Consider the following 13,621-nt stretch of genomic DNA (forward strand, 5'->3'; position numbering starts at 1 on the left):
GATATAAAAAACCCACAAATTGCTGAACCGTTCGCTCGTCAAAACATGGCAGAGGGTCAGTCTCGTGCTTGTTGAAGCTTTCATTCGTCAAATTGTTCAGTCCAGTTTATTTCTCAGAAAGACCCACCAACGGCGGTACTTGTGAAAAATTATAATATAAATTCATAATATAATAAAAATATCAATATCAAGATATTGAACCGTTCGCTCGTCAAAACGTGGCTAGGGGAGAGACTAGTTGCTAGCTGAATCCTTCGCTCATCAAATTATTGAAGGGTTCGCTCGTCCAAACGTGCCGGAGGGTCAAGTCTAGTGCTTGTTTGAGTCGCAGGGTCGAGTCTAGTGCTTGTTTGAGTCGATCGAAATCTGCATGTTGAATTGTTTACGAACCGGATGTTCCAAAGTCCAGTCAAAACGTAACTCCGGAATTCCAGCCTTTTTCGGCAATGGTGGAAACTGGACTTTTACAGTCAGGTAACTCCCTTGCCTGGGAAGATGGGCGTTAAACAACAAATAAACAGGATTAGGAGCAGCTCCACCACATAATTATTTAAATAATTGATTATCTCAACAAACAATGATAATGGAAGCAAGTCGTTCCTATGTTACCAGCTGTACAACAATGATACAGATTATACCATGTGGTGCGGTAAACTAACTTAAGAAACAAGCAATGTGTAAAACTAGCATCTTACATTTTGTCTTTAGTGGTAATGTATCTCGGGACTCCATATTTGAAATCGTTGGAAGCAGAGCTCCTGTACGGTCCGCCACCTGTTGGCTACTTAAAGCTCTATGGGGCATGTCCGAAATATAAATAGCTGTATAAATAACCCTCACAAACAAAACACCACTAATCTAAAACCATTTACTTAGATAACCCCTCACACACACACACACACACACACACACACACACACACACACACACACACACACACACACACACACACACACACACACACACACACACACACACACACACACACACACACACAAACACACACACACAAACACACACACACACACACACACCATTCCAAATTGTCAACGCCCCCTCGGGTTGCCGCTGATTTCGAAAAGCGCACGTAAAATCTCCAAATTTCAAGCCGGCGATCGTGGCCGTTCTGTAGCCGTTCTGACATGGGGCCGTTTTGACCCGCTCCCTGTGTGTCGAACATACGAACAAAACAGGTTCTGCGAGACCTTTAAGCAGATAACACCAGTCTTTCCAACCAATATTTCAGTATGAAAAAAATCCGCACCTATTTGATTTCCTATTATGTACCTTTAAAGTATGGATTCATTGATGCTGTGCTAAAATGACGGCATTGCTTTATGCAGTAAATGAAGTACACAGCGACTCAAGGGAGGTAACTCTATTGCTTCCCATGAAAATGGCGGCGATCTCAAACTGCACATGTATGGGTTAATGTGGATTGAATATCGCTTGGCGTGTTTAACTCGATGACCTGGCCCTAGTGACAGTCACTTTGGGAACTTTAGGTAAGTGATTTGAAAGGGTTGTCATGGACGTTTTGTTGTAACGTGCATATGGTTCAAAGTGATCAGGAATTTTCATTATAGTATCCCCGTGTTATGGGTTTTCGGATGCTTAAGAAACATTCATAGTTTTCTATCTAATCACATGAACAACTGTAAAACACCTCACTCACTTATAAAATACAACTTTTTCTTTAAAAAAACAAGCCATCGTCTGAGTATTTTCAATGTCTATGTGATGCTACACACCGATATAGCGCGAGTAATCGCGGTAAACATTCCCGTCCGAAAACGTAATGATTTGCGAAAACCTATGATCCGACGATATATTCGCTCTACATATATTTCCGCTCGGCCATATGTAAGTTAATGATACAATATGACAAACATATCAGTTTGAAACAGAGATCAATAAGACATACAGCTGACCACTACGAAAAAATGGTATTAAAAAGTTTTAGTGCTGTCAAAAAATAAGTGATAAATCGTTTGCTTCATGACCATCACATTATACTCTCGCTAAAAATAAAATGTATGGAGAGCCAGTACTAGTTGGCTCAATTTCTTATACGATTCCTACCCTCTGTGGATATTTTCATGATGTTTTATGTTAAAGTCATGGTAAGTTTTGTTGCGATTTTAGGCCTCCGTCAGATCAGGGAAGTCCAATTACCTGCAATATCCCCCAAAAAGTATGCAAAAAGCAGAGCACCTTTAGAATACAGTACCACAACTTCTCGTGAGGACCTCTGTTGTAGGTCACGTGTCTCAAAGACAAGCAACAATATTTTGTGAGAATCTGCGGGACACGAACTCGGAACCTTCGGATTGTTAGCCAGACAGCTAACCGACTGAGCTACATTCATACTGTTTAATTTAATGCAAATTTACCTAGTCATGCCTACACCATTACGAACTGAATTAAAAGGGTCGATTGGGTGAAGGACACTTACGAGGGTTACGGGTAGGCATGGTGTCTTGTGACTTTAGTCTACGGATACTTACAAGTGATCCTGATGCCATTTGGCACACTCGTCCCATTCCATCATGTACAAGATACCGAGTGGTGAGGAATGAGCCCATATGGCGCGAACTTAAAACGGCTCTAGGCGTCTGATGTTGAACTCGCAGGTACGCATGAATGATATGGTATTTAATAATTTGTTGGGTGATTTTTGTGACAGCAAAGTGTAGTAAGGAACACTATAAGGATGATGTGGATCATTGTAAGGAACGAGGGAGGCATGAGTATGGCTAGTGACGACACAAGGGCGAGTTAGCTTTTGAATCAGTACTGAATAAATGCAGCAGGTGAAAGTGGCTTGTATGAATGTTCCAGGTCAGTTTCCAAGAGCCAAAATATTCGTAAAGCATTTCACCCTGCTTTCTCCTTGTTTTTGTGAGAGAAAAAAAAGGAGCCGCTATAGAATCTATAATAGCCACAAATCGGGTACCTAACCCTAATAATCATAAAGGGGTGATTGATCGTAAAGGGTTGGTTGGTTGGTTTGTTTGTTGTTTAACGCCGCACTCAGCAATATTCCAGCTATATGACGACAGCCTGTAAATAATCGACTCTGGACCAGACAATCCATTGATTAATATCATGAGCATCGAACTAGGCAATTGGGACACGAGGACAAGTATCAACCAAGTCAGCGAGCCTTACCACCCGATCCTGTTAGTCGCCTGTTACGACAAGCATAGTCGCCTTTTACGGCAAGCATGGGTTTGATCTTAAAGGGGATCCAAGGGCTAAGGGGTAACCTACCCTAACACAGACAAATAGGCTTGTAAATATCACTTGCTTCAAATGTATACCATGTATACAAGATCTGAGCATATTGATGTAAACTTTCATTTCACACAATCTGTTTATACACACTGCAGATCAACAAACTTTGCTATGTACTCATTTAATTAATAACTGTTTTGCAGTAAAACTGGACCCGTGAAGATTCGGGGTAGAATAGGTCTTCAGCAACCCATGCTTGCCGTAAAAGGCGACCATGCTTGTCGTAAGGGGTGACTAACGGGATCGGGTGGTCAGGCTCACTGACTTAGTTGATGCATGTCATCCGATGATCATATCCCAATTGCTTGGATCAATGCTCATAATGTCAATTACTGGATTGTCTAGTCGAGACTTGATTATTTACAGACCGCCGTCATATAGCTGGAATATTGCTGATTGCGGCGTTAAACAACAAACAAACTAAAAAGTGCAGTGAAAAAGAAACATAAAATCCAGGGATGAAACGAAACGGCAAGATCATGGTACATTGTGTATTGTGATACACATATTTACGTCAAATGACATGACAACTACTTGACTAAATATATTTCAGAGCAGGTTCCAAAGGAAAAGCTAGCTGTAGACACATGTTCATAGCAGCTCTTGTTAGTAGTGAACATGAAAAACTAATTTCAACACATTTTGCATTATTTGACTGACAAAAACACTGGAGTCATTAAAGGAGTAGTAAGTAATTTATTTTAGCAAGTGTATCATATTGTATCGATACAGAAAAAATCACATCAGAATGCTCAGGTAGACCTAAGTATTGACATCCACCCTGGTTTTTGAACCCATATAATTTCTTACATTGAAGGTGAGTCATGGCGCAAAACACCAAGAGGAAGTTGGATGAAGGTCATGACACACTGACCCCTCCAGGTCAAAGGTCAGGGGAAGATGACCACTACGAGGCTGATGGAGATCCTTGTGAAGGATGTTCTTCAGCAGCTGACGAAGGTTGGTTGATATATCCGTTGTCTTTCCCGCCCTGTGGGATAGTCCTTATGTTTAAGTCCATTTGCTTGTATTTGGTTTGATTCCTCAGGGCGAAGTCAGTGTTCCAGATAATATTACTCACAATAGGCATCAGAGAAAGAAATTAATTGATATTTTCAAATTTGAGTAAAAACTCCGAGATATCAGAGCCTGGTGTGGACCATCTTACCCGAGGCAAGTGAGTTGACTGACTATAAAAGTCCAGTTTCCATCCTTGCCGAACTAGGCTGATATTATGGAGTTACATTTTGGCTGGATGAGTCTATGCATAGTCCAATCAAAATCGTGCTCCGAAATCGAAATCCGGTTCGTAAATTGTCATGCAGATTTTGGTCGATTGCAGGATTTGCAAAGCATGTGCACCTCTAACTCGTTGTCAACAGATATTTTCCAAATCTTTTCATGTTTTTAATCGAGGTGCCCACGTAATTTGATGCACTTTGCGATGTAAGACTCGTTTTATCACAATATATAGATCTTGACTATCGATCAAATTGTCTTGACTGGGCGCCTCCGTTTTGTTTGAAGCAAATGCAAGTGATACGAGAGGTGGAATCTAATTGGTTCATAGGAGAGGCATAGAAGGGACATAACTCGTAACAGTCACTGGAGGCGCTACGATCGAGCCCAGGAATTCCAGCCTCGTTCGGCAAGGGTGGAAACTGGACTATTAAAGTCAATTAACTCTCTTGCCTCAGGAAGATGGGTATGGACTTGATCAACAGGCTGTAGTTTTGCTGTAGTTTTCAGTTTTCATGACTGCTACGTTGAGTAAGAAACAAGGAAACAAACGAAAAGCTGCCTCTGGTTGCAGGACCGATGACTTCAGCCCACAAGAACCTCTTGACGCGGAACAGGTCGCGTCTGGCGGAGAACATGGTCCCCGATGATCTGTTCTGTCGTCTGTCTGCAAAGGAGATTCTAACGCTGGCTGAGGAGAGGCGGATCAAGGCCAAGGCCACATGGGAGGGCATGAACGCTGAGCTGCTGGACCATGTTGTTAGACGATCTGACAAGGCGTTCTCCGTTCTAGAGGCATCATTGAGGGAGTCATGTCAAGGTCACCTGGCAGACCTGCTGTGTGGGGAGGACAGAGAAGGGGACTGTGGTAAGTTGTATAGGTGGTCCTCAGAGTTGTTGACAGGTCACCTGGCAGACCTGCTGTGTGGGGAGGTCGAAGAAGGGGACTGTGGTAAGTTGTATAGGTGGTCCTCAGAGTTGTGGACAGGTCACCTGGCAGACCTGCTGTGTGGGGAGGTCGAAGAAGGGGACTGTGGTAAGTTGTATAGGTGGTCCTCAGAGTTGTGGACAGGTCATCTGGCAGACCTGCTGTGTGGGGAGGTCGAAGAAGGGGACTGTGGTAAGTTGTATAGGTGGTCCTCAGAGTTGTTGACAGGTCATGGCATTTGGAACTTCAATTAAAACATTTTAAGCCAATTTAAAAAATTGTCAAATCAGAATTTAGTATGTACGGATGGTTCAATATGAACAAATGTAATTGTTGAAAAGGAATTTTGCTCCAAATGAGCTGAATTACAGGGGTAGATTTAACAAGGAATTGGTAAGTAGCCAGCAGGGCTTGCTCCTTTTAAAAGTTACTGGCGCTTCTGTAAACAAACTGGCCTAAAGCTAAATGTTTGAGGCCATGAAGTGGCTAAAGCTGCGGAAAGCTCTGAACATTTTAGAACTCCTCACCCCTGAAAATATTTTTGTCCTGCACTCTGAGATTACAACTTGGCTTCCATTTGCCTTAATTTCGTGGTGATTTTTTAGCAAATAAAGAAGTCGTTGTACACAACATACGGCTGGTTGTCATTCTACCAAGATGATCCAATTAAAAGAATTAAACTTACACGGAGAAGGGGTGAAATTAGCCAGACGGCCATCTACTTTACGTTTCAGCAAGCCCTTTGTAATTTTAACTGCCCATGGGCCAACAGGGCAGTAGTTAAACCGACCCTTGAATTGTTGCACAGTAATAACGATGTCAGTCTTTGTATTGTTGATATTCACTAGGTTTGATTAATTAAGAAATTAATCTGGTGTTTGTTTGTCAAGTCTTACTGCCGTGATGTGCTCAAGGAAAGTCGAGATGTGGGTACTTGATTATAGCTGGTGTGTCTGATACTGGTCATGTGTGATTTGGGCCACATGTGATACTCGTCGTGTCTGATATTGACTGTCTGTGGTCCTTGTCGTGTCTTACATTGACTGTCTGTGGTGCTTGTCGTGTCTTACATTGACTGTCTGTGGTCCTTGTCGTGTCTTACATTGACTGTCTGTGGTCCTTGTCGTGTCTTACATTGACTGTCTGTGGTCCTTGTCGTGTCTGAAATTGACCGTCTGTGGTCCTTGTCGTGTCTTACATTGACTGTCTGTGGTGCTCGTCGTGTCTGATGACCGTGTTTGGTACTGGGTGTACCTGTTGGCCATGTATGATACCGGTTGTGTCTGTTATTGACCTGGCACTGACAATATCTGATACTGGTTGTGTCCAATACTGATGTTGGGTATGGGTGGCCCAGTCGTCTAAGGCACCGCAATTCAATGTGCAGAGTTGCATCCCTTTGGCGTGCTCATCTGTTTCAACCAAGTGGTTAACGTCTGAAATCTTCGGGCTGACACACTGTGATATAACTGGAATACTGTTCAGAGAGTAGAACGCTTGTCTTGACCCAAGCAGTGACAATTCACAGGATGTAATAAGTGTTTGAATGACATTGTTTATATACTTGCTATAAGTTCTGCTCAATAAACAGTGATGTGGAATACATAGTTGTTTGTTTTCAGCGAATGTCTAAGTTGGTATTTCTGCTATATAAAATGTCTTACTGTTGATATAAATGCGATGTTTAATTATGAGAGCAAAGACCACTCGCATTTTTCGCATTTAATTCATGCTTGCATTAATTTCAAGATTTACAGAATTGCTGAGTGCGGCAATAAAAAACAAACACAAACAAACAAACAAAAATCATCATGATGTCAATCACTGGATTGTCTCGTCCAGATTCGATTACTTCCAGACCGCCGTCATATTGCTGGAATATTGCTGAGTGCGGGGATAATAAACAACAACAAACAAAAACATCCTACAATCACTGGATTGTAGACCGCCGGGGTAGAATAGATCTTCAGCAACCCATGCTTGCCGTAAAAGGCGACTATGCTTGTCGTAAGAGGCAACTAACGGGAGAGTGTGGTCAGGCTCGCTGACTTGGTTGATGCATGTCATCGTATCCCAATTGAGTGGATCTATGCTCATGATGTCAATCACTGGATTGTCTGGTCCAGACTCGAATATTTACAGACCGCCGTCATATAGCTTGAATATTGCTGAGTGCAGCCTTAAACAAACAAACAAACAAACAAGCCTTGATGGTCATCCCTCCTAATGCTGGTTCCTGTATTGTAGGTGAGCGACTGATGACAGAAGAGAACAAGCAAGCCATTCTGGACAACCGAGTTGACCTCACCAACGACATGACACCCGACGAAGTCTTCAACGACCTCATCGCAGATGGGATCATCACGGTTACGGAGGTTAAACGTATTCAGATCAAGAACACCCGCGAGGCAATGAATGAGGAGCTTCTCAACTACCTTGTGCGCCGATGTGATCGGGGATTCATGGTGTTCGTCAACTCACTGAAGAAAACTGGGCAGGACCATCTGGCTAAACGGTTGAATACCCCGTCACAGAGACTCGGACAGAAGCGGAAGAAGTTGAAGTGTAGGTAGATCACAGAACAGCGAAATTTAGAAACTCAGATTGGGCTTGTTGTGATGTTTCCATGGAAACATATTCTTGTAGGCTGTTTGATTTTTACAATAAAGTGAAAATGTTGTTACAATAACTTTAAAAGAATTTATATTATTTTTGGGATAAAGTTAGGTGATATATGTGTTGTTTTTTTATGTTTATGTTCAATGTTTCTATTGGTATAAGAAATGTGTACCTTGAACTATACCATTCATTCATTCATTCATTCATTCATTCATTCATTCATTCATTTATTCAGCTCTGAGTATTCCCCCAAGCGATGCCTGTTGCAGTGACCTGAAGACACCCTCGATCCATACACCACTGCCAAAAGCCAATCGAAATCCATCTTACAAGTTAACAGCCAATCAGAACTCAGGATGCATCTCGCAGATTCCATCAACATCTCTGGACTCACCCTCACATGATGATTGCCTTCAGTCAACCAATAAGATACCAGCTACTTCAGAAACAGCTCCATCAACCAATCAAATTCCATCTTACAGTGAAACCCAGAATTCAACAACATTCCATCAAGAAACGTTCCAGGAGAGCGTGCTGGCTAATCAAGTGCCATATTTACTGTCCAATCAGAACATATCACCATTGACCAATCAGAACATGTGCCCTCTGACCAATCAGAGTTCAACAAGTAACGAAGGCAGCTGTTCACTGGAAGATGTGAAACAGCAGATTGTGTTGATGGCGGAAAATGCCTATGCTAACATCCGGCGCAGTGACGACAGCGGTGAGGCTTTCGTCCAGTTCAGTCAGGAGATGGCTCAGACCACCGAGAGCATCAACGAGTCGCTGAAAGTCTACAAGATGATCAAGGACTTCTGTCAGAGGTCAGACGATGAAACCCCAGGTCATGACGGCTTAGTTGTGCCAGATGTGTCGTGATGTGCCATATGGTTGATAATGACATCCAGATTGCCATGACAACCTAACTTCGCGTATGGGATGATGTTTGATATATGATTGTCAATAACAATTCAAGTTCAAAGTTGAAGACGTCCAGGTTGCCATGACAACCGAGCAGTGCAGATGTGTTGAGATATAAACATAATATAATGATGGATTGCATCTTAGGAAACAGCTGTGAAGACAATGACTATGCTTGTCGTAAAAGGAGCCTAACGGGATCGGGTGGTCAGGCTTGCTGACTTGGTTGATGCATGTCATCGTATCCCAATTGTGTGGATTGATGCTCATGATGTCAATCACTGGATTGTCTGGTCAATTGCTTGAATATTGCTGAGTGCAGCATCAAAAAACAAACAAACAAACAGAAACTGTTTGTTCAGAAAATATATATGATATTTTTTATTAAAATGCCTCCTGTCCATAATTTTTTATTGTTTGGATGAAAATGGAACAGTTCATTTATTGTGGTCTAAGGATGCAATCTGTAAGGCAACAACAAAGATTTTGAGCTTTTAAGGAGGATGAATGTTTTCCCTACCAGGGTGCCGTTGTACAAAACAACCTTAGCGCTACGATGATTGTAAGCCTATGTTAAAGTATGGGAGTTGCAATCACCTAAGCGCTAAGATTGCTTTGTATAACTACACCCAGGACTGATTATATTGTTGTAAGATCTGATTGTTGAGGATTGTTTCCCACACTTTCAGAGGTCTATGGCTGTAGATTCCTTGGTAGAATAGGTCTTCAGCAACCCATACTTGCCGTAAAAGGCGACTATGCTTGTCGTAAAAGGCGACTAACGGGATCGGGTGGTCAGGCTCGCTGACTTGGTTGATGCATGTCATCGTATCCCAATTGTGTGGATCGATGTTCATGATGTCAGTCACTGGATTGTCTGGTCAAGACTCCGTTATTTACAGACCGCCGTCATATAGCTGGAATATTGCTGAGTGAGGCGTTAAACAACAAACAAACAAAAAATAAAAATATGTAATGCCATTATGTTAGTAAATGTACCATTGTTAATAATGTCCCCAGTAGATTTAACAAACTGGGTCTGGGTACACTACCATGTCATCCTACATAGTCTGGGTACTCTACCACGTCATCCTACATAGTCTGGGTACACTACCACGTCATCCTACATGGACTGGGTACACTACCACGTCATCCTACATGGTCTGGGTACACTACCACGTCATCCTACTTGACCTGGGTACACCACCATGTCATCCTACATAGTCTGGGTACACTACCACGTCATCCTACATAGTCTGGGTACACTACCATGTCATCTTACATAGTCTGCGTACACTACCACATCATCCTACATAGTCTGGGTACACTACCATGTCATCCTACTTGACCTGGGTACACCACCATGTCATCCTACATAGTCTGGGTACACTACCACGTCATCCTACATAGTCTGGGTACACTACCACGTCATCCTACATTGCCTGGGTAAACTACCACGTCATCCTACATAGTCTGGGTACACTACCACGTCATCCCACATAGTCTGGGTAAACTACCACTTCATCCTACATGGCCTAGGTACACTACCACGTCTTGCTACATAGCCTGGGTACACTACCACGTCATCCTACATTGTCTGGGTACACTACCACATCATCCTACATGGTCTGGGTACACTATCACGTCATCCTACATGATCTGGGTACACTATCACGTCATGCTTCATAATCTGGGTACACTACCACGTCATCCAACATGACCTGGGTACACTATCACGTCATCCTACATTGCCTGGGTACACTACCACGTCATCCTATATGACCTGGGTACACTACCACGTCATCCTACATGGTCTGGGTACACTACCACGTCATCCTATATGGCCTGGGTACACTGCCACGTCATCCTACATGATCTGGGTACACTACCACGTCATCCTATATGGCCTGGGTACACTGCCACGTCATCCTACATGATCTGGGTACACTACCACGTCATGCTACATGGTCTGGGTACACGACCACGTCATCCTACATGGCCAGAGTTCACTATCACGTCATCCTACATGGCCTGGGTACACTACCATGTCATCCTACATGGTCTGGGTACACTACCACGTCATCCTATATGACCTGGGTACACTACCACGTCATCCTACATGGTCTGGGTACACTACCACATCATCATACATGACCTGGGTACACTACCACGTCATCCTACATGGCCAGAGTTCACTATCACGTCATCCTACATGGCCTGGGTACACTACCATGTCATCCTACATGACCTGGGTACACTACCACATCATCATACATGGTCTGGGTACACTATCACGTCATCCTATATGGCCTGGGTACACTATCACGTCATCCTACATGGCCTGGGTACACTACCATGTCATCCTACATGACCTGGGTACACTACCACGTCATGCTACATGGCCTGGGTACACTACCACGTCATCCTACATGACCTGGGTACACTACCACATCATCCTACATGACCTGGGTACACTACCACGTCATCCTACATGGCCAGAGTTCACTATCACGTCATCCTACATGGCCTGGGTACACTACAATGTCATCCTACATGACCTGGGTACACTACCACATCATCATACATGGTCTGGGTACACTATCACGTCATCCTATATGGCCTGGGTACACTATCACGTCATCCTACATGGCCTGGGTACACTACCATGTCATCCTACATGACCTGGGTACACTACCACGTCATGCTACATGGCCTGGGTACACTACCACGTCATCCTACATGACCTGGGTACACTACCACGTCATCCTACATGACCTGGGTACACTACCACGTCATCCTACATGGCCAGAGTTCACTATCACGTCATCCTACATGGCCTGGGTACACTACAATGTCATCCTACATGACCTGGGTACACTACCACATCATCATACATGGTCTGGGTACACTATCACGTCATCCTATATGGCCTGGGTACACTACCACGTCATCCTACATGGCCAGAGTTCACTATCACGTCATCCTACATGGCCTGGGTACACTACCATGTCATCCTACATGACCTGGGTACACTACCACGTCATGCTACATGGCCTGGGTACACTACCACGTCATCCTACATGACCTGGGTACACTACCACGTCATCCTACATGACGTGGGTACACTACCACGTCATCCTACATAACCTGGGTACACTACCACGTCATCCTACATGACCTGGGTACACTACCACATCATCATACATGACCTGGGTACACTACCACGTCATCCTACATGGCCTGGGTACACTACCACGTCATCCTACATGACGTGGGTACACTACCACGTCATCCTACATAACCTGGGTACACTACCACGTCATCCTACATGACCTGGGTACACTACCACGTCATCCTACATGGCCAGAGTTCACTATCACGTCATCCTACATAACCTGGGTACACTACCACGTCATCCTACATGGTCTGGGTACACTACCACGTCATCCTACATGGCCTGGGTACACTACCACATCATCATACATGACCTGGGTACACTACCACGTCATCCTACATGGCCTGGGTACACTACCACGTCATGCTACATAGTCTGGGTACACTACCACGTCATCCTACATAACCTGGGTACACTACCACGTCATCCTACATGGCCTGGGTACACTACCACGTCATCCTACATGGTCTGGGTACACTACCATGTCATCCTACATGGCCTGGGTACACTACCATGTCATCCTACATGGTCTGGGTACACTACCACGTCATCCTACATGGCCTAGGTACACTACCACGTCATCCTACATGGTCTGGGTACACTACCACGTCATCCTACATGGCCTGGGTACACTACCACATCATCATACATGACCTGGGTACACTACCACGTCATCCTACATGGCCAGAGTTCACTATCACGTCATCCTACATGACCTGGGTACACTACCACGTCATCCTACATGGCCTGGGTACACTACCACGTCATCCTACATGGTCTGGGTACACTACCACGTCATCCTACATGGCCTGGGTACACTACCACATCATCATACATGACCTGGGTACACTACCACGTCATCCTACATGACCTGGGTACACTACCACGTCATCCTGCATGGCCAGAGTTCACTATCACGTCATCCTACATGGTCTGGGTACACTACCACATCATCATACATGACCTGGGTACACTACCACGTCATCCTACATGACCTGGGTACACTACCACGTCATCCTGCATGGCCAGAGTTCACTATCACGTCATCCTACATGGTCTGGGTACACTACCACGTCATCCTACATGGTCTGGGTACACTACCACGTCATCCTACATGACCTGGGTACACTACCACGTCATCCTACATGGCCAGAGTTCACTATCACGTCATCCTACATGACCTGGGTACACTACCACGTCATCCTACATGGCCTGGGTACACTACCACGTCATCCTACATGGTCTGGGTACACTACCACGTCATCCTACATGGCCTGGGTACACTACCACATCATCATACATGACCTGGGTACACTACCACGTCATCCTACATGACCTGGGTACACTACCACGTCATCCTACATGGCCAGAGTTCACTATCACGTCATCCTACATGGTCTGGGTACACTACCACGTCATCCTACATGGCCTGGGTACACTAC

General features: G+C 44.2%; 1 protein-coding gene across 1 annotated transcript; it reads left to right on the top strand.

The window, feature by feature from the left end:
- The first annotated feature begins 1,421 nt into the window (after positions 1–1,421).
- LOC139460675 (uncharacterized) lies at positions 1,422–9,518 on the top strand. Its single transcript, XM_071242155.1, has 5 exons — positions 1,422–1,505; positions 4,115–4,257; positions 5,111–5,404; positions 7,712–8,029; positions 8,319–9,518. Exons 2-5 carry the CDS (start codon positions 4,122–4,124, stop codon positions 8,960–8,962), a joined length of 1,392 nt encoding a protein of 463 aa, XP_071098256.1. The 5' UTR covers positions 1,422–1,505; positions 4,115–4,121; the 3' UTR covers positions 8,963–9,518.
- Positions 9,519–13,621: the final 4,103 nt, after the last annotated feature.

The sequence above is a fragment of the Haliotis cracherodii genome, unplaced genomic scaffold, assembly GCF_022045235.1.
Source record: "Haliotis cracherodii isolate W230 unplaced genomic scaffold, xgHalCrac1.p SCAF_14, whole genome shotgun sequence".
NCBI lineage: Eukaryota > Metazoa > Mollusca > Gastropoda > Lepetellida > Haliotidae > Haliotis > Haliotis cracherodii.